Here is a 22,326-nt window from a genome sequence, read left to right as displayed (position 1 = left end):
TCCAACCCACAGCGCAACAGCGATGCGGTCGTGTTTCCGCTGCGTCATAAATGCAACACACATATGGCCTTCTAACGGCGTCGAAGTTGGTGTTGTTTTTTTGTTTTTGTTTGCCGGTTTCTTGCCACTGTTTATCCTCCGTGTGTGTGTGTGTGTACTTTTATTTGAACAAAAAACCGGCAACACCCGACAAGATTACTCTGGTGCACCGCTGCGCCCGCTCGAAACACGACATAGGCAGCAGAAGAAGCACACTCGAATGTCGTTCGCCGCATATCTGTGCGGGGTGAAGGACAAATACGCGTCCGCGTCTCAGAAGACAGAAGACGATTTTACATTTTACTTTCGGCCGCTGATTGGCAAAAAAAAAAAACATGTTCCCAACGGCTTTTCCGTTGTGCATTCGCTAACTGCAACTGAAATCCTTCAAAATGTAGTTCATTAACGAGCCGCAAAAGAAAATAAAAGCTCAACCGATAGAGAGCGCGCGCACTGGTGATAAAGGAACGACCGGGGCGCGCGCTCTCTCAAAATTTGTGCATTGGTTTTGTTTTCCGTTACCGCGACCTCAACGATCTTCGAATTTCATTTCCGCTCAATTCATCTTGCGAATTTTGGGTGTGTTTTTGTTGTTTTTGGGTGGCGGTAATGATTATTCTTTTGCCTTGATTGCGTCCGCTGCACGTTAAGCGATTGCATGTTCTTCCTGTGTTTAATTTGTATTGCACAACCTGACGTCGAATGGTATTTTGTTTTTGTTTACAGTGCCCATAATAACTCTACGAACAGCTGGTTTTAATTTATTAAAAAAAATCTTTACGAGATGGATAAAACACAGTTGCTGTTGATTGTGTGCTTTATATTTAGAATATTTTTATAAAGGCTTTTATGTGTTTTTGTTTCGTAATGACGGCCAGGCCGTATTCCTCAAAATCGAATCTTATATCTAGCTTTACAACTTATTCAACTTACATCCTATTTGGAGGGCCTTCTCCCTCCGGGTGAGCTCAGTTGTGGATGTTGTTGTGGGTCCTCTTTGGAGCATCGCGCCTTGGAGATTAACAACTGGCTGCCAAGAAAACCCCCTTTGTTGTGGATACTACTTGGTGTTCATCACACCATATAGTTGCCAGCATTAGCATGTTATGGCTTGCGGCCCCACCATCGTCAGAATGCACGAGTCCGAAAGTCACTACAACTTTGTGAAGCTACAGTAGCATCCAACTCAAGCATTCCGCCAACAGTAAAGCCGCCAGTCACAACTTCACGTCGTCCAAACCTAATTCATTTGGTTCAGAGAACTAATGGAGCATGGAGCATGGAGCCGCTATCCACAATAACCTTGTCAGGTTACTGCAGCATCGAACCCAGACATTTCGCCAATGTCAAGTTCGCCAGATACGACGTACAATCTACGGGAAGGGCGAGGGGAAAGGGGGATCAAAGGACAATCCCCATCTCTTTGGTGAAGTTAAACAGAATCCGCGCGTATTCGTAGTCCTTCTGTCCCAGGATATCGCGCATCCGGCAACGCCGGAGATCTTCCTGATGCCCGAACGGCTGCTAAGAGTCCGTGTCTAGCCGCATCGAACTCCACATCCACATGACGTGGTCACATCCGTTGCTACAGCTACAAACCTTGGAGTTCGCTCAGTCTATACGCTAAAGATGTGCATTCATCACAAACGCACGATCTACCAGGACCCCGTGAAACGAGGAACGCAGGAAAACCTGTAGCAAGATGGAATGCAGAAACCTCCCGAGTTTGTCCTCATTCCACATGCTCTGCTTTTCCATTGCCATGTAAGCGATGTACGGAATGCTTTATTAAACAAAGAGCTTAGAATATTCAGTATTTTTTGTATAAAGTAATCAGAGCTCTTTAATTCCACGACGGATTTCAGTGCTTCGACAGCGCTGAGGCTATCGGTAAATATAAAATACTGGGCCGCAGGATTCGCGCTTATAATGAGCAGTGCGTAAACAATAACAGCCAGCTCCGCTATAGCGCATGGCTGTCTAAGCTTGTGAAAGGCTTCGGTGTATGTGTTAAATACATTGTCCCAAGTCATTGGGTGCCAAGCCTGGGTTGTATGGCGGATGACATGAATTCGACGCTTTGGCCGGTCAAATAAGCGATGGTTTGAGTCGATGTGTCGAGGTCGCATTGTCATGGTCAAGAATGATCCGTCTTCCGTCGTTCGTTTTATGAATTTCTCCGAAAAATTCACCTTTTTTACGGCCAGGTGTTTGTGCAAAATAGTGTTTATGCTGGTGAAAGAAATACCTGAAGATGCCTCTTTCTCGCAGTATGTCATCAATGTTCTCAGGCACAATAATGTTCACGGGTCAATTACATTTTTTTTGGCAAAACTGATTTGTTTAAGTCAATTTAAACATCACAAATGATGATCGTACGGCAAAACGTTGTGAGTGTGATTATGCTCCAAAAGGCCAAACTTTTGAATAAAAAATCAGATTGCATCTGGCAACACTTCTTGTGGCCTAGGCCAGAAATATGTGTAGCAGCCCACGCATCTGCAATAAAACATTTTTGAAACAATGTTTCGTTGTATGACTATTTTAGGTATTAAAATACATATCTTTTAAAGTAAAATGACTTATGGAAGACTAAATAAAGTAGAAAATGAAATAATACATTGCTGATGAATATTTATTTCGCCACATATTTAAGAACGCATATATTTCCTGTCTTGATTTCTGTCTCGTCTGTCTGCCTGTTTTCTGATTTTCTGACAGAGCAAAAAGCGAAAAAAAAATCAGTGAAAGTGACACGACCGCAATAAAGCTAATGAAAATGGCCCCAGTAATCGTTTGCATGGTTTTTGTTTGTTGTGTCCCTTTCCATCCATCTCGCACTCCAATGTTACATGTGAATCTTGTTGCAAACTTCATCAGATTGCACATTTCTTGCAAGTGGAGCAAGGAACAGAACGGGACAGCAAACAAGGCATGAAATATTTTGGGCAGAAAGACAGACAGAGGAGAGCGAGAGAGCGCGTGTTGGGGCTGCAACTGTCAGGTCGGTGCATGTGCATCTGGGAATGTGACGGAGGAAAGTGGAATGGAAACACACAAAATCGTGTCATGAAACAAACGGAACGGAATGAAAATGACCTTGCCCCGTCATTGATTGGGGGAAGGTTGTTTTTGTGTGTGTTAGATTCTTTTTTTTTTTTTGCTTCACTTTAATGCTCTTCGGTGTCTGCAGAACGCCCAGGGGGGGCCAAGGGGGGTGGTGTGAAGGTATTTGTGAAGGATTGACCATTTATGTGCGATTGGGCAGAGTTTGGTGTGAATGCTGATTTCGCACTGCACGCGGACAACTTTTGTTCGCGTACGAATCGATAATTGATCGATTGAATTGAGCAGGGGGATGAGGAGGTGAGCTGTCTGGGGTAAGGGATGGAAAGGCATTGTCTGGTCGCGTTGCAGTTGCATCCCTCCCCGAGTGGGATGTGTTGCAAGCGGGGTTCGTCTATGGCTGTTTGTTGATTTATCGTCGATGATGACCTCATTTTTCCGATTGATATATTTATTCCATTGCTTATGAATGTTGCATTTGATTAGAATTAACGTATACCGAAGCCGACTGGAAAGCTTTCAGAATTAATTTTTATCGCTGGTCGTGTGATGGAACAGAAATACGAAATGAAGGTAAAAAAATCTATATTTTAAAGAAGCTTTTTTATGTATTGAAAATATTTATTAAGTATTTATTTATTTAAAATTATAAATAGTTCTTCCATACAATTTAACAAGCTCGCGATGAATATCTTATAAGAGAAAGAGGAAGCATAAAAAGAAATAGCATAAAAACACACACACAAACAGCCACCACAATTGCGCTAGGACTACCTCAACAGAAAGTGCAGTTGCGCCTGCAGTAGCACGCGTACTGTTGTCGCCTGCAATGCAGTGTGCATCCTGGCTACTGGGTCATTTCTCGGCGATGCATTCTCGATTGCACGCGAACGGATGCACCTCGCTACACTTCATTGCCAAACGTTCTTCGTCACGTCGGCGATGAAAGTGCATTGCCGCGCGTTGAAGAGGAATGCAGTTGCATCGCACATCGGAGAAGCGAGCAGAGTTGTCGCGCGGCCTGTCATCGGGTTATCAGGGTTGTTGTAATGGTAATAAATCGTCGGTGGGATAATTTGTAACAGGTTTTACATCACGGGTTGAAGATGGTGGAGAGCTATATGTTGTGAGAAACTTTCACTCGGGCAGGAGAGATTGATGAATGTGGATTATTTTACACGAGAAGACATTGAAAGGTTTGAAGATGTTCATAGCAAATAAATTGTTTATTTAAGGTAAAGTTAAACAAATATTGTTTCTCGAGAACAAAAAAAATATATATCAAAGAAGAAGAAAAGAGTAAACAACGTACAAAAATGCTAACAATCCTGTAAAGAATAATTCAACTTACAATGGCATGCCGGAGGAAAATGTTAAGCATTTTAACGATCCTATTATTTATTCAAACGTGTCACACTCTACCAAATAGATGGAATTGTTCACCAAGCTCATGAGGAAAAGACTAAGAAAAAGGAAAACAGAAATATTGAACCGCAATGTGCACAAATAGTAAAAACGAAGTGAATCTTTTTCACTGTTGGATAATGCAGAACAAAAAAAAAAGGAATATTTTTTATTTTATGAAAATTTTTATCAATAAAATATGACATGCGCGACCGACATCTACAACTCCCGGCCAAAATTATCTGTGAATTTTATTGATTATAAAGAACGGTTGTATTGCTTTTGACTTTTGTTTTTGCATAAAAAACCTCACAGGAAATTATCGCTTACAATGTTGATTAATCATTAGATAAGGTGAAGATCCTACGAAAATGAAGCTTGGAATCAATCAGAAAATGGACTGCACTGTCCTTTTGTAGATTAAAATTTAAATCGTCACTCTTTCAAAACTTTTGTTTAATAAGGGATAGCTCAGTTATGTTGCTAAAAATAATGTTTTCTATTCTAAAGATTTTATTTTATTATTTATTTTTATTTATTTACAATTGATTATGATGGCATTTCCTCCTAATTCTTTGCCTTATCCCGGGCATGCTCGGTTGATTTTATTTTATTATGATGATTTGTTAACTTTTGACCAAAGACAAAATGGCAAAGCGAAATAAAGATAATGCTGATGATTTTTCCTAATTTTAAAACGGAAATAACTAGCAAAAGTTTAGAAAACAAATGTTTCAAAACCGGACATCAGAGAGGATTAATTCTTATGTCTTTTATTCTATCCAACGAAATTCTTAATAAAAAGTGTCAATAACAGGCAAAATAGTAAAGCCTCTCTAGTGTCTTCGACATTCTTTGTTATAGTTCTTCAGCTGTAACATAATGTGGTGAATCATTGGCATTTAATTCATTTGCGATTTCCTTCAAAGTTACCTAAAAAATATTATTATTTCGATTTTTTTCACGATTTTGTCCGCTCCTTATCCCATTGTGCAGGTTTTCTTCATTGATCGCTCTATCGTTAGTTATGGTTCTCGCTTTCGCCACTTATTCCGACTGCTTTTTGATGTAACATCATTTTTCGTGATGTGCCGCTCCTTCGCTTGCTGTGCTTCCTTACTTTTGCACTCCTTCAGCTCCCATCTAACCCCCCCCCCCCCCTGCCTCCCATTGCAGTGAAAAAGTGCAGTGAAAATCTCAAAGTCAACATTTTTATCTTTCTGCCATTAATAATTCATTTGCGCTCGGGTTCGAGAACGCTTTTGCTGATTGTGCTTGTGCATATTTTTTCTTTCGTTTCTTTCTTCCCTAGCTTCTGTGCACTGATATCAATGCACGCTCGGGCTACAGTTTGTTTCACCACCCATTTGGGTGTGGTACTGGCACTGTAGGGGGGGGGGGGGGGAAAGCTAAAGCGCATCACTAACCTTCCTGCAGTGGAGGTTTGAAAGGCAGCTGAACTGAGCTTTTTTACCCTGAGTCTAAAAATCTGCCTCTAAATTCGAGCTGCATATTTCGGTTGCAACGCACGGCGTTTGTGCAGTTGCTCTGAGGGTGGTAACTTCGGAAGAGCGACCCAGACAGTGGCTGATTGACATTGCGCTGTAAATTCAAGGTGAAAGTCATCCGTGGCTGAGTTGGGGGTTTTTTTTCGGGGTTGCTGTTGCATATGCGTATCGAACGGTACAGTGCAACACTGTTTGCATAGGAGGTTTGGAGGTGGAAGAAAGAGTTGAAGAGGGATAGCAACTGATTTTCTCCTTTTTTTTCGGAAGGAACGAATTTTAAATGAGAACTTGAAGATGCCGATGATGTCCTTTGGAACCTGAGGAACCAAAAAAGCAAAAGCATAGCTTTTTATCAGCACAGGAATCATCATTTCCTTTCAGCGAGACACTCAAAGAGGCACATTCAAAAACTGCTGGTACGATTAGAATCGGCATAAAGACAGTGTGGCAAATGGGCGCTGGAATGAGCATTTTTTGTGTTTTCTGTCCTTGTTTGAGCATAAATCAATACGACGCTTTCAAACGATCTCGAGCTCGTTCGGGACGGGTTAGGAATAGCACCAGAGCAGAATACACGGCTACGATGGGAGGGTAATGATAATACAATTTAATTCAATTTGCAAACACCCCTTTACCATTTCAAGTAACACCTTTGTACAAGGCTCTAGCTGGGGTGAACAAGAATCCTAAAGTTCAGGATCATGTGAGGAAACGTCGGAGGGATGAAAAATTCAAATTAAACCCACCGAAGTTGTGTGAGTGTGTGCCACAGTTCTTAGCATCGATATTGGCGTACTAAATGTGACTACAGAGAAGAGGGTTTGGGATGCAATTCAATTAGGAAAGCAACTGATCGATCGATTAAGGACACATGTGGTGTTAATTTCCTGTGAAGCGTTTCTGAGTGTGAGTGCCTTTTTTATGCAATTACAATATTCGGTTCTTTTTCGACGGGTGAACCTTGAGAGTATCTTTTTGCTGCCAGTTATCTCATTTTAGGGTGCTATTACCCCTTTTGAGCGTTTTGTATTGCCAATGTTCAACATATTTTCCGTATGAATTGAGACTTTTGTTAACATTAAAAGTTGAGGAATCTTGAGCTTGATATACTCTGGAAACCAGCTGCATTAAGGCTTGAAGGCTTATGTTTAAAATTGAGTTTGATTTTTCTCTGATATCTATGTATAAAAGAACGTAAAGATAACGCCCGAGCGCGTGACGCACCCGAACCAACCCCAAACCGAACTGCGTCGTCTTCGTCGTAGCTTAGCAACAGCGAGCAAACGAGCGCAGCGAGCGAAGAAAGGAAGAAGAGAAAGGCGGTGGAACCTCCGTCCAACGAGCGCTAGATTGCTCGATTGAAGATTTTCAAAATTATATCTAAATGCTCCTACAGGAAGGATGCGCTACTCTATCGCTACGAGTTTTATGATTTGTTTTACGTTAATTATAAATTTGTAATGAAACAAATTCGACAAATTCTAGAATTATTAGAACAAATAACAAAAAAAAAATAAGGAAATGAGTCAGTAATAGGAGCTATTCAATCATTCGCACCAACTGAAGTTATCCTTCTTGCAATCGCAAGGGGAGGACGAGCACAGAGACGGTGCGTGGGTACATATCGATTAATGGATGAGAGTGAGGAAGGAGCATCAATGGCATTAAGGAGAAGGGAGGCAGTACGGTATGCTTGACCATGTGTGTGACAAGATTCTAAGGGCTCCAGACCCAGCAGGTGACAGCGTACAGGATAAGACGGCAACGCTGAGCCAGAAGTGCCAAATAAATTGCGCATGACAAAGCGAGTGAAAATTCTCTGAATCCGCTCCACCATTGCTATAGCTTTCACGCCTGAGGGGGATCAAATGATGGAGGCATATTCTAACTAACAACTGAGCAGACTAGGGAAACGAACAGAGACTTCAAACAACGGATGGACATCCGCTGATCAGTCCGCTAATCAGTCCGCTTATAGAAAGATCCGGTTCTTGGATAGATAAGGGAATACCATTAGAAACAGGTGTAAAAGAGAGCTGAAGATTGAGTAACGCCGTGTGAACAAAGGCCGTGTGTGGGAGAAGGTCCAGGAGCTTGAGACCCAGAAGTAACTATGGGAGCCGCAAACAAACTGTCAAAATGTTGAAAAATCGGAGCATAGGCGTGATTGCATCAAGGAGACATAAGTGTTGAATCGGCATACATTTCGAACTGTATTGGATGAAAAAATGACAAATTCTAAATTTTTTGTTCAACCACATGAAGAAAGGATTACCACTACGAACTATTATCTCGAACCGGGACCCTTTGTTGAAAATCTACTTGCCAGATACTATCAGGCGTTCACTACGTATTGGCACGTTCCATACCATTTCCAATTCGGAAATTGCTCATTGGGACGCTTTAGATATTTTCATTTGTTTATCTACTACTGAATAATTTGCACAATTCACATAATGAAGAATTTAAGCAACGAGCGTTTGTGCGATTTTTACAATTCGCCAGGACGAACAAACGATATAAAAACCCATGGCAGTCGACAAGAAATGTTAGCATCTATTACACCTATACAAACGCGTAAATGTTCCATTTGAGGACCGTTTTGTAGAAGAAAATGTATTCCAAGTAATGAGAATACTGAACATTGCTGTCTTCAGTTATTAGAAATACGATCAGGCTGTCAATGGAATAAAAATGTTTAAATGCATCTCAGAATTTCCATGCATCTCGGTGCTTGTGGGCAAACCAGAGTTTGCGGACACAAAGGTAGGTTCTACCGGGCCTTGACTAGTTGTTTTAAATTTGTTGTAGGTATTATTATTAGCCATTGGGCTGATAGGAATTTTCTTGGATAAAAGCCTGTTGTAAATGAGATTGGAACCCACAACCTACAGTATGTTACACCGAACACTGAAGCACATTACCATGGGACCATCCCGAATATATTTTGTTAAAACCGCATAATGCTCCATTCTATGCTATGTCTGGAACAGATGTCAAATTTTTTGACACAATTCCAAAGTTTGTTGAACAGTTTTACTTTGACAGTTCGTGTCTGGGCATTAGTTTTGACCATAAATCTATATTCTTTTCATTTTATTCTCTCAAAACACCGAATGGTGATGTACATTTTCCGTGGCATTCCTTTCATCCAACAAACAACCAGCTCTGGATAGATGGTGCGGAAATGTGGTGCAAAATCCATCCAAAACATTCACTCATGTCAAAAGACACACACACACAATGTTCTCATGTCTGACCCGTATCTAGGAAAAGATTGCTAAAGCCCATGCAATTTTTCATGTTTTCCCCACAATGTGTTTATGTGTGTGATTTGTGGAAGGATTCGCTGACACTTCCCCTTTATCCTTTCGGACCGGTGATGGATGGAATGTCCGAGACAAACGTAGAAAATTTATTTGTATGTGGTTAAGAAGTTCGAGCACAGGAAGCATCTCTTGTTTGGATGCGGAAAACTTTTTGCTGTTGTGTGTTTCACAGTTCATTACACTTCCAGGGGCGGAGGTGACAAACAAACAGGAAACGAACAGCCAGACGTCATATCTCAACTCGGTCACTTAATAACTCTGGTAACGTGGTACCCACCGAGTGGATTAGATTGGATTTCCCCAGTTTTAATCCATTCCCAATGTGGTCAAACAGGAGGGGGCAGAAAACCAGAGCATCCGCACGCTTTTTTAATTCGCTTGTCTGCGTTGAAAGTCTGCGTTTGGAGTTACCTTTTTACAAGCCACACGGGTATACACCCGAGACCCGAATAAAGTTCAACCACCCTCCCATTAGCAAAGGCAGCAGTTTTTGGGGTGGGTTTTATTTGTTACGAAAGGGACGCGAAAAAGGATACAAACCATAAACCTGGTAAACCTTTAGCCGAAATCGAGAAAAACAACAAAAAAACCACCCAGACACGGAGAGAGGCCGTTCCTTTGTTACACTTTCGGTTCACGGGTTCGACGAATCTCGAGGCCGTTGAATCCGGGCGACTGAGCGATGTTTTAAAGCCCGGGTGTAACGAGACGGACTACGCTCCCCTGTGTGGTTTGACCATAATTTAGTCGAGTCGTACACCGTCGAACTCACCACGCGCGTCCCAGGTCGGTCCCAGTAGTGAGTAGTAACGGCTAGCGCCGTCTGCTGTTTGTGTGATGGGTGGTGGAAGTGGGTCCTTTTTGTGGGTTCACGCAAGGTTCAATGGTAGCGCAGGCAGGACGTTCATCGGACGGAAGCCAAATGCCAAATAAGCTACGGAGATGGAAAGCTACGGCACCCTCATTACTTCCACGTGCTCACGGTACGAATTCACGTCGCCATCGATAAGAAGCGCCGGACGAGAAGCGGTGTGTGTGTGTATAACAGTATCCAAAAAGAAAACGGAAAGACCCAAAATAATATCGTACGAAAAAGATTCGGGCACATTATGCCTGGTGTGCCACTTTGGTGGGATAAACGCCTACGTAGGGTAGCGTTTTCACGTGAAAACAGTTTAAGCAGGGAAGGCGAACGCCAAACCAAAAAGACTTTGAAACGTCCGAACCAGAGAATGAAGGATATTATATGATGGAGGCGCTTGGTACCGTCATGGCGTCGCTTGATTTGGTCGGTGGTGATGAGCCTCACGCTGTTAGTTTGATGTCTGCTTATCAGAATGTTTGTTTTTGTTTATGCTGAACGGAGGAATAGATGTATGAGTGCGGTTGTAGGATGATTGGGACATTATGGTGAGTTGTTAGAACTCAACCAACTTACTTGTAGGAGTTAATGTACGCAAAATTGGTAGCTGCAGAAATGATTGTAAGTTGAATATTTTGAAAACTGTGGGAGATTTGAAACGTTAACTTTATAATATTATTGCTTCGAGCAGGATAGTTGTGGTAGTAATTTTGGTACGTCGAACTGTTGGCAGGGCTATTTCTATTTTTCTTCCTCTTGTTTGACATTATAACCTCAGAAATTGGATGAAGAACTGCTATTTTTGGTTTGTCGAGTTCTATAACTCATTCTGTGCTGACTGATCTGATTTTCATCGTGTAGAAACATTTGGCGGCCAGCTCGGTAGAGATGTAACTGCGGCGCTGGCCTTCATACGGCAGAACCGGGGTTCAAATCTGGATCGTTCTCCATACTGTGGTATTTCTATCCAACTACGTGGTATCTCCAAATCTTCTTCTTGGTTTAACGACCTCTAAGGACAGGCTGGCTATCAAATGGCTTGGGCAACGGTCCGGACAGGATTTTAATCCCAGTTCTGCCGTGTAAAGACCGAAGCCGCTGTCGCATACATCTCCGGACAGCCCGGTATCCGCAAGTCTAGTATGCAATTCGATGGGCGGCGATATAGTTTTGCCATCTCTACAATAATTTCAAAACCTCATGACTGCATAGTTAAGATTAAACTATAAGGCCCAAAGAACTCTTTGGTGGATGATAAACTCTTTGAACGGTTTGCTATCAAAAAGGACTTTGATCCGGGAAGACGTGCTAGAAACTTAAGCTAGGACGAATCATCTGAGACTCAAATGTGGAATGTATAGGGATCATCTTCTATAGGCCAATCCAGATTCTGGCATATTTCGATAGCCTAGTCAAAGATGGTTTGAGTCTCTTCTATCAGCCAAGAATTGGATTCAAAGTCTTTCAAGTCTCAAATTCTACAGCCAGAGGGAATTTTTCGACTCGAAACACCTGACTTTTAGAGCAGACAACAGCTGTCGCTATCTCTAAGTCTCATTTTTTTAGCTGTAGATGTGCAGAGGGCAATGAGTGAATTCTAGGTCAGGTCAGATTCGCCCTTATACTAGACTAAATATCAGACATGGTATTTTAGGGAGATTTAAAGCTTACATTGAATCTCTCTTTAGGGTGGTAGAGCGATAGAAGCAATATCGGCGTCAACACTTCACACGGCAGCATCAGGAATAAAATCCGAACCGGACCCTTTTGCCGTTGTGAGGATTGGCTATCCTACTACGTGGTATCAATAAATGTGAGAAGCCATTATCAGGCCGGCATGACCTAGCAAGTCATTAAGCCCCAAGAAGAAGATTCTCTATGCTTTGCAGAGACTATTGATAGTCTCTAAGTGCTTCCGAAGCTCATTTATTATTAAGTTTGAATTGTTGTTAGCAAAAACTTGTAGTTGTTTATGGAATCTTCGTTTGGCTGAAATTAGCTACACTTGTGGAGCCTTTTATTGGATCCAAATTTCCACCGGCTTTTGTTTGTATAGCTCTCCAGTGGAGGAAATCGCCATAAATAACATTCACACATTCTCCTGTCGGTGATATTTATCCCCGTTCGGTTTGCTCATTCAGCGCCTATTACGGCGACGCTTTCATTCAAGAGCGCTTCCGACTACGCAAAAGCTGTTCCTCAACATCATCACACTGGAAGATACATTGAAACCTCAATAATCCTACATCTTACACCGAGCCTTTCTGCCCTGGTTAACCTGGTGTACCGGTTTGTGTGTGCGAAAGGGGAGGGTAAAATTCACACAAACATACCACACTTCCTCCAACCCCGGGCACGCTCGGTTTCACCCGTCAATTCGCAGCAGGACCATCCCGTCGCGCATCTGTCTGGCCTTTATCGATCGATGCTTTTCGGGGGTTGTAAAGGTCTACATTTAACGGTACGAGGCTCGGCTGTGGCGTATTTCTTTCGCACGTCGTCGTCGTCGTCGTCGTCATATCCTTTTCACGCACCCGAAGCTTTGGGTGCAAACTGTCACGCAAACGTTGGCAGGCAGGCAGCGCGCAACGTTTAGCGCGTAATCTCCACCCCGACGAAAGCTTGGCGGTTGGCTAGCTGGCTCTTGTAATAATGGCCGGCTAGCAGTCTGGGCCGGTCTGAAATTAATTGAATGAATGGTTTTGGTTTTTTTTTTAGTGAAGTGTGCTTCATGCTTGATGGCCCAATTCAATTGACGGGAGGTCCTGAGCTGTTTGAAGTTGATGGGAGTTGGTTATTTTAGGCAATTATATTAATTCCTGTATAACATCAAACGGTAATTGAATGATTTTTTAAACAGTTTCATAAAGCATTGTGCCATAAATCTGGCTGAATAATTTTGCAATATCCTTAATGTGTGCGATTACCACACAAAAAACGAAGGAAAGACTTCAGCAAACAGTATTACAAAGGAACGAAAAGTTTATTTCGCAAAAAACGTCTTGTCTCAAACATGCGTTGTTTGGATGAATGGCTTTTCTTCGTAGCGTTTTTGTATCGTTGTTAGGCCGGTAAAAATGACAACGCTATCGAATGCCGACCAACCTAGATCAGTTTGATTGATGAAGTTATGCTCTGCATACATACACGCACACGCACCCGAACAACAAAATCCCACCATGGCCACAAAGGGACGTTTTGTGCTTGGGTTTTTTTCGGGAGAGCCGGAGTTGGTTTATGGCGCGTTTGTGTATGGGAGGGAAAGCATTAATGAGCTTTTTTGGGAGTTTGTATGCTTATCCTGCCCAAATCAAGGATCCGTTGGCTGAAGTATAACATTGTAAAGATGGTTTAATCTAGCCGATGGGACAATAAAGTTTTTCAAAAGCGCAACATAGAATTTCGTGTTAAGTGTGTGGTCCTAACGTAGCTTAAGAAATCCGAAAGACGCGTGGGTGACGTAGTTATTGCCTGAAGCTTCCTTGCTAGTTATGTTAAGCACAACGAAGTCAACGAACTATCCGCCTTTCCCACTAGACTTGGCAATGTGCAATGGCATTATTATCCAACGTATCGGAAGGCGTTTATATGAAGAAAAATGATGACCCATTTTTCCTGACGAAAGATTTACCAGCGTAGTGCGTAGGCTGTCGTTGTTTTTTGCTGGCCCGTGGCCCTCTAAGATTCATACCTAATGGCTTCATCATTGCTGGTACGGAATCTGTGCAAACGCTCTGCCTTCGTCTTGTCGGGTTTTAGCAAGAAGGTAAGAAAACGTTTTTGTCTCGTGGCACGTGGCTTTATGAGAATGAAGAGAAATGATAAGCGGATGTGCGGCACTGTGTCCTGAATGCCATGAGATAAGCTGCGTCTTAATTGCTTTATGATGATGCGTAAGAATAATTATTACGTGCGAGTGTTTTTCCAAATGACAGTTTGAGCAACCAAACGGCCTGTTTTAACATTTATATTAATTACGAATTGTTTATTACTTTAGCTACTGAAGAGAGGGAGAGAAATTTGATTTAAGTTTTTTCTGAAGTGCATTGTAAGTTGCAGAGAGTATGCTTTCTCCGTTTTCCTCAGGAGCTTTTCCACTTTTCCAGTGCGATTGCAGAATGTCGACATACTGCGCCAATGTCGACATAATAATAATGGAAGATCTACACGCTACACCGTAGCACAGTTGCAAGCTGTTGAAACGAAGCGATGCAAGCGATGAAACGTTTCAGTGAAATATTTCGCCTATTCGTCCGTAGAGTGAAAGCGCCATCTAGCCGAAACACATTGAAAGCTTAAATGGTATATAAATGAAGTGAATTATTTTTTAAATTTCTTCATATTTTTTTTTTAAATACCTTAGCAAATTTTAAATGAAACAGATAAGTTATAATGGCCAGTGAACAATCATTTTATATGTTTAATATATTGTAAACACAATTTAATTCCTTTAAAACCATATAGGACCACAGGACTCGTCAGGTCTTCTAACCTTGCCTTGCCATTTCAGACAATTTCTGGTAGAGTTTTATATTTGTATTATTATAGATAGGTTTGTAACCGGAGCTTTATAGGCAATAATATCCAATTAGCATACAATTCTGTTTTTAATACATCCTGCAAACATATATCAATTATTGCTGCTTTCAAGTTATTAAATACTTCGCAGTAATCGTTTAACTTCAACACCTTTTAATTGTACCAATTCTGCTCAACGCGTGAAAGTAAAACCCTCAAACATAACCCTATCGAGTGATAGTGCGTTTGCAACCATTTTCGAAATGGAAAGTCCTTGAAATAACCTTAACCCAACCCGGTCGACATTGACAATAATCTCCATCGCTGTTTTTTGCAAATTACGTTGTAACTTCATCTCCACACCCGCACCATGATTGCACCTTAGCACCGGAACTGAGCATGACGGCGGTAACATAATGCCAGAATTACATAGAACATAGGCAGCTGGCACCGGTGAATTCTGCACCGAAACCATGACCTATGACCCCGAATTTCGGTGTGCCCCGGTTGGAATGACCGTGCCTAGTGCGCAGTCTCGGTAAAATGGCGTGGCGTCGGGAATTTTGCCAGACTCCGGACGGCGGAAACCAACCATCATCCCTGTACCCGAGTCTCCGTCCATTTTCGTGCCTTTTCCGTTGTGTGTCTAGCAGTTGTACATCGTTTCAACGGGAGAGGGGTACTAAAATAGGAAAGGAAACAGAGGGTGTAGGAAGGATAAGGGTTTGGTGAGCTGTTCTCACACTGCTTCAACATATCTTATGTGTCGATTGCACAATACAAGCGACAGTCGCCTTCCCGCAGGTGTCTGTCAGTAAATAGGAGCAGAAACGCCAAAAGCGAAAAGCCACGCGTACAGAGAAACATCATTATGTACCAGACTATGTTTCTATCTAGAGGGACGGTTCGAGTCGTTGGACGCAGTTCTCCTTGAGCTTGACTTTCCCTGCGGTAGTTTAAGTCGACTTTAGAGCAGATACCCATTTCCTCTAGGTTTACTAATAAACTAATATTTAAACAAATGAATTTTGAAGTTCAGAAACACTTTGTCCAACATTGAGGTACTATTTTCTGTTTTATTTTTGTAAATCACATTCATCCACTGACATGTGTCAGGGTATCAAAAATGTTTCCTTTTTTCCACTCTCTCCCTCGCTTTCTCTCGCTATGTTGGCTTTGAATTATGTATGAAGTTGCAGCGAACTTCAAAAAATGAGAAACAAGAGCTGTTATATTTTCGTGTGCTTCTAAGTATATATGCGCACACAAATACACACACACAGCCAGTGGAGCAGCGAAAAATGGAAAATACCTTAGGGTAGGTCACTACCAGGATGACGGCGAGGATGATGGCTCCACTACCACCCAACGGTTTCTTTTCGACTTTTCGATTTGGCGTCGGTTTTCCATTTTCCCTTCTCTCTCCCTCGTTCCTTCCAACGTGGGGGAGGCATCGCTTATTCGCGTTTGCCAGACGATTCTCGGCGTTTTGTCCTTCTGACTTCCTCCTCCCCTCTTTCCCGCCCCCTCGGGGTGTGCCGTTTATGTGTTCAAAGTACTGCATTGACCTAAATTCTTATGTATTTTCGATGGCGATGGGTCCTACGCGCTTAGACCACCACCAGCATTGGAGCTAAAATTGCAGGAAGAATAATAAAAGAAAAACGCTGCTTCCTCCGTCGCCGGGTTGTTGGGTGGCCTCCGGGACATTGGGAAAGGTCGATTTATGCAATGGAAACGCCAAAGGAAGATGGTTCCGTTGGGCGAGTCGAGCGCAAGGATACATCGTAATACATTTTTTATGAGTATTCATTAGACGGGAGCGAGAAGAGACGGTTTGCTTCCTTTTTTAAAAAAAAAATCTTTTCGCTTAACAACATACACACTCAGAACTGTACAAGACACAAAAGAATGGTTCGTTCGTTTGCATGGATGATGTTGATTCCACCGGATGCGGGGTGTTGGTTTTGGAGTGGAGGGAGAATTTCTTTTTCCAACTCAAAAGGATCCGTTTTGCCTGGTGTGATATGATTGTGTGTGTGTTTAGACGCGAGGAAAACGATTTTCGCTTTCCTTTCAAAGGAACAAGGTTCCATTTGGTAAATTGAAGGACGAAAAAGAACTTCGTTTCTAATAAGCTGAGCATTGAAAGGAGTGGTAAATGTAAATAAAATAGCAGAAAAATACTTTGACATTATAGAAAAGCTCTGTCTATTTGTGATTTTTTCAAGTTTGCATAAAAATCGGGCTTTTTCGTTTTCTGTTTTTGATAATTGAGCGAGCGATTTTGATTTGAGTCAAAGTCAAAAGTCAGTCCAACGAATGCTGTCTGGGTGAGATTTTATACCGGTCGCTTCACTTGTTATCTTCACTTGTCACCGCTAGCACTGCAGTACGAACTTTTAATTTTCGAAAATGAAACAAAACCTACTTCTGCGGCCATCTTACTTGGGTTCTGCGGCCATCCAATCGGTTTAATACACTTGTTAAAACACTTGTTAATCTTGGCTTAATTCTTGGCTTAACTGGCTCTAAGTCACCGCCGACTATCGAATGGCTTACTAGACTGCCGATACGACCTAGTTGGTTTGTCAGTCTTCACTACGGGGGGATGGTCCGGATGGGATTTGAACCTCGGTCCTGCCGTTTGAAGACCGGTGTCGCTGTCACCTGCACCACCGGGCTGCCCTCATAAGATGTTGGATAAATGGATTCCCGTGTAGAGAAGATGTCCAAAAATAATATGAATATGTGTAGAAAATTTATCTTTACTTCATATGGGTAGCAAAAATCGGAAAACAGCAACGTTTAGCTAATTTTTCTGCTTAGTAGCTTAAAAATGAGGTTTTCGCCTATTTTTTTTTTGGTAAAATATAATTAGTGAGATGTTCTGAATCACAGTGGATCAGTTTTGATGCTCAAAAATGTATCCAAAATTATATATTTGATAAATATTCATCACAAACACACTGTTTTATATGTGTTTTATCTACAAATAAAAAATAAAAAAACATATGGACGTTGATATTTTTATGGAGGAAAGCGTCCACACGGTGAGATTAGATTTATCGAGGAGTTTGGAAAAATCGAACAGGATTGATTCCTCTAACAAGTGTTAAAATCTTCAGGGCGCCACAAAAAGATCTCGGTTGGACATCGCCTTAGAAGGCATTAGATAAATAAGGCAAAACTTATAATAGTACCTAAACGTTTTCTCGGTTGCATAATACTAACATAAGTGATAAGATTATAAAATCCGTTCTAATGCTTTCAGTCAGCATTAAACAAAGGTTGGGAGTGGTGTTTCTTCGCGTTCACAAGGATAAAAATATACTCAGCAAATGGAGTTCCTAGTATTGCTAGCGTTTCTTAGCCCACCCACGGTCAAGGCTCTTGCACTTTATTAACGCTTCGATTGGTTTGAAAAGGAAAATGAAAATGGTCTGGTGAAAATGGAGCTGACACTACAGCTCTGAGCTGTTCCGAACACAGCCAATCGCTTTTCTACGTTTAATTAATGCTTTGATGTTGACTTCTTGTTGTGTGCAACTGGTTAATGTGTTTTAATAGAAAACAAGGTGGTTGTTATCGATGCACTCATGCATTTTTTTTGTGGTCACTGTTTCGCCCAACCGTGGCAGTTTTGGTGGCTGCAGAAAATTGCAGGAGACCGTAGAGAATTGTGCAATACAAGAACTCTGACGCAATAAAGTTATTTGTTTTGGGAGTTTTTAATCTTATCCTAAAAATAATAAAAGCAGGGAAAATAAATCAAGCTACTGGTTGCTTTCTTGCAAAGTATCCTAAAATAAATATATAATTAAAATTAGTCAACAACGGGCAGCTTGTTTATTGTTACGATAGGGTACTTTATTTTCCACTCATATACGGGTATAAGGACAAAAAGAAAATATAAAAAAAACGATTCCATCGAAAAGGAAAACCATGACCGGCCTTTGTCTAGTGCCTTTGGCTGGTTTCGGCGTCGTCTGCCGTGAGTTTGAGCGATGAGGAAAGTGAGTGGCGACACGATTTTCCACCATCTCATCCAGCCCACTGCCTTCAGCGCCCACAGCGGAAAAGCTATGTATTATTTTGTTTAGGTTTAATGGCCTGCTTGTCTGAGCAACCATTTCCACGCTTTTCACACACAAACACACACACTTGGATAGATTGCTGCTCATGAGAAACCGGATCGATTTTCCTCACACAGTATCTCACCAGCTCGCGTACGGTGAGCAGTGATAAAAGTGGGGATTTGCTTGAAAAGAAACCTCGTCCCGACCTCAGCTCCCGTGTTGCCGCCCCGTGAGTGCCACCCACTCGATGTGTCGTGGTGTTGGTGTGTCGGTTGATTCCGAACACGGCGCTAGCGCATCATCCGACCTACGCCAATAAGCCCCTGCTTGTCTACCGTTTCGTTTTTCATGTTGGGATTTATTTATTTTTCTGTTGCATACGGCTGGCCGTTCGCAAAGGCGCACCTTGCACTTGATAGTTTCACAAGGGTGCCTTTGAATGGGGTGTGCTTTGTGCTGCATTTTCAATGCCTCCCTGAGTTGGCCGTTGGTGGGCTGGCTGCTTGTCTGAGTGTATGCGTTTTGGATTTGTGTTTATTTGGATCGATTTTTCATTCCCCGCACTTTTTTTTTACTGTCTTTGGTAGTGTTTGGCCCATTGTTTTCGCTGTCTGTTGGAATTTTGCAGCGATATGGAGAGAGTTTTGCGAACAAGCATAGCCTTTTGACGCTATTGGATTGTGTAGACAATATGAGAGATAATACAAAATGGATTACGATGATCCCTTTCCAACAAAATACATCTAATCTACGTTAATCCAATGAGAATGCACGATATCCTCATATCACAAGATATCTTCATACTTTTCAAATTTAGGAACTCACGTTGAATGCAATAGTTTCTCGTCGAACCTTAAGTATTTACCATCTTTTTCTCGATCTTTTCCTTTCGTTTCAGATATTCACCCGTGAATCTCGGCGAATCTTCTTCCAATACGACACTGTCATGTCCGAAGGCGTAAGAATGTTCCCGTTCGGATGTGTCGCGCACGTAAACGCCTATCGAAGCAGCACATTGGTCAGCTTGCGGCTTGACCGTGTCCTGAATCCGGACTACATATGAACGTCTCTCACTCGCAAAACACTCAAAATAACAAAAAAAAAAAAAAAAAGGCCGTGTAGCCTTAACGAAGTGCAATAGCAGAAAGCGACAGTCGAGAAGCAAGCTCGATTTTTTAGACCCAATCTTAAGGATAACTACTATTTAACTCCACAATCAGTCTTAACTCTGCGAGATATTGTAGAGCGGAGTAAAATGGACGTGCGGTAGAATTAAGCATTAAGACGTACACTCGAATCTCTATAAACACTTATATTCTGGATACGTATTAAGATACTAGTCGACGAAGTGTGCTACATTTTGAAGGTGGAATCTCGGACGAATCGATTCGAGAGATCCGCTGCAGGAGACAAAACTTTACATTGAATCTCAACCTTCCTGAGGTGAGGCTCGCCGCCAGTCGTATAAGAATCCTTACCTTCCTCTTCGTCCCTCCGGGTTGGTCATGTACCGTGTAAACATCGTCAGCACAAATCCGAGCGTGTCAGCGTGCAGCAGCAGTAGCAGCAGTGGAACCGGCAGTGTCAGCAGTAACGTTGCAATTCTTCAGCAAGCGCCGCAAATCCTTGGAATCGCCGGCGGAAGCACAACAATCCTGGCGGGCCAATCTGGAACGGCGACGCTGCCGATCGGAACGATAGTGAGCATACAGCAGCCCCAGCAGCCGTCCCAGCAGCAACAGAACCAGCCCGCCACGGCAACGATAATCGGCTTGAGCGCTAGTACGCTCAGTGCACTGAATGCGGCAACGGCGGTTGGGGCGGGTGGTGGAGCCACGATAGCGAGCGGTGGTGCAACGATCACCCCGGTAACGGCAGGGGCGGTTGGCGGTGGTGCGACAGTGGTCGCCAATCAGCTGCTGAAGGTGGCCGCCGGTAACAACAACAGCATTAGCATCCTGAAGATCGGTGATGACATCATGCTGAAAGCGGTGAAAGTGGAACCCCTGCCGAGTGATACGGGTGGTGGGGGTGGCGGAATGGCGGCCACGACGGCCACCAGCACCGGAAGTAGTGCCGGTGTCACTGCTGCCAACACCGTTACCGTCACAACGATCCCACCGGCTAATGGTGGCAGTGGACATGTTGTCTTCGGCGGCAAGCGAAGGCATGAAAGGTATGTTGACTGTTGAGATTCGTAACCATGCTACCATGCTCTGAGAAGTAAAGGAAAATGTGCTTTATCAAGAAATTACTCAAAAAAAAAAAGCGTTAGGAAAACATTTGAAATTAAAACATTGCAACTTGGGAGGCTTTAATATCCAGACATTCGCTACGTAAAGTCCAGACATGTTTCGGCTATACCTGTCAGACAACAAAAAGACTAAATTCAATTAAGAATAGCTACAAATCTATGTCCTCCGCACAGTTTCGGTACCTGAGTTCCACGCTTTGTATAATCACAATCCTAACCACAGACAACCGGCTCAGTCCTGCTCCCTCTACGAAGGGATATTAAAGCCGGAAATGCGTCATTCAGCACGCTGCCACCGTCGCCGACGTCCGACAACTTTGCTGTGTTTATTTTTCGTAATCGTTTGCATATGTACACGATGTCGGTGAGTTGACCTAATTTGGTGAGGAATGTAAAAAAAAGAAACGAGCAAATTGTTTGCTCGTTATGTTCACCGTTCAACCTTTCTGCTCTATTGGCACTACCGGTACGAAATGGATGTCTGGCATTGTGGTTGGACACTGTAAACACACATGCAGACTAATAAAACGAGAAGAAAATCCAATTTAACGCTTCCAATTAGCTGTTGGAATGGCTTCACTTGTACGGATGAAATTATTGTCCTTTTTTTTGAACAGTGCGGCGCTATGTTTCCAGCCCAGTTTACACGAGACACAATTTCGCACAACACTGTTGTGCATTGTAAAAGTTCATTGGGAGATAAAATTGTTTCCCAATACGTCTCAAGGTCACCGTCTCGATGTCTGATAACGGAACGGGAAGGTGTGTGTGTGTGTGTTGGGCTTTGTGAAATCACTATTGGCACAATTCATTCTTTGTTGGGTGCGCCTTATCTCGTCTCGAAGTACAAGCTGTCATTCTAGGTTGCAACATGGTTGCAAATTATTAATGAACTGCTGCAGTGTTTGCGACGAGAATAAGTGTACATACATATATAGTAGTAGAGAGATAAAATATGAAGAACCCAAGCTGTCAGACACAAGAACAAACAAGTCGGCGAAGAATGATGGATAAGTAATATTAGTAAATTCGTCCAAATATCTATAACTCGTCATGAAAATAAAGAAACCTCAAAAGATCTCTGTAAATTCCGTAATTGAAGATATGCAAGGAAAATAGAGCAGAAAATTCCACCCTCAGGTCGCTCTTCCCTCCCCAACTTTCTCATCCCTACCGACACACCTTACTCGAGGCCTCACTGGAAATTACCTTGGGAAAGGTCGTGAACATCGGTCGCGCCTCGTCTGTATCTCATCCGCTACTAGCG

At 42.5% G+C, this 22,326-nt stretch overlaps 4 protein-coding genes across 5 annotated transcripts in view; 2 read left to right on the top strand and 2 right to left on the bottom strand.

Moving 5' to 3' along the window:
- Positions 1 to 22,326, bottom strand: part of LOC126568579 (histone H3.3A-like) — a 537,920-nt gene that overhangs the window by 102,617 nt on the left and 412,977 nt on the right. The window lies entirely within an intron of this gene.
- LOC126568029 (glycosyltransferase 25 family member) overlaps positions 1 to 22,326 on the top strand; it is a 376,451-nt gene that overhangs the window by 83,358 nt on the left and 270,767 nt on the right. The gene's annotated exons all lie outside the window — the stretch shown is intronic.
- The window catches only part of LOC126568601 (uncharacterized), a 447,537-nt gene that overhangs the window by 165,451 nt on the left and 259,760 nt on the right, over positions 1 to 22,326 (bottom strand). The gene's annotated exons all lie outside the window — the stretch shown is intronic.
- LOC126567894 (ecdysone receptor) overlaps positions 20,268 to 22,326 on the top strand; it is a 125,305-nt gene continuing 123,246 nt past the window's right edge. Inside the window, exon 1 of the mRNA XM_050224239.1 lies at positions 20,268 to 20,981. Within this exon, the coding sequence (XP_050080196.1) occupies positions 20,311 to 20,981 (671 nt within the window). The 5' untranslated portion in view covers positions 20,268 to 20,310. The remainder of the gene's footprint in view (positions 20,982 to 22,326) is intronic.

This window comes from Anopheles maculipalpis, chromosome 2RL, assembly GCF_943734695.1.
Source record: "Anopheles maculipalpis chromosome 2RL, idAnoMacuDA_375_x, whole genome shotgun sequence".
Lineage (NCBI taxonomy): Eukaryota > Metazoa > Arthropoda > Insecta > Diptera > Culicidae > Anopheles > Anopheles maculipalpis.
This window is presented reverse-complemented; position numbering and strand designations above follow the sequence as displayed.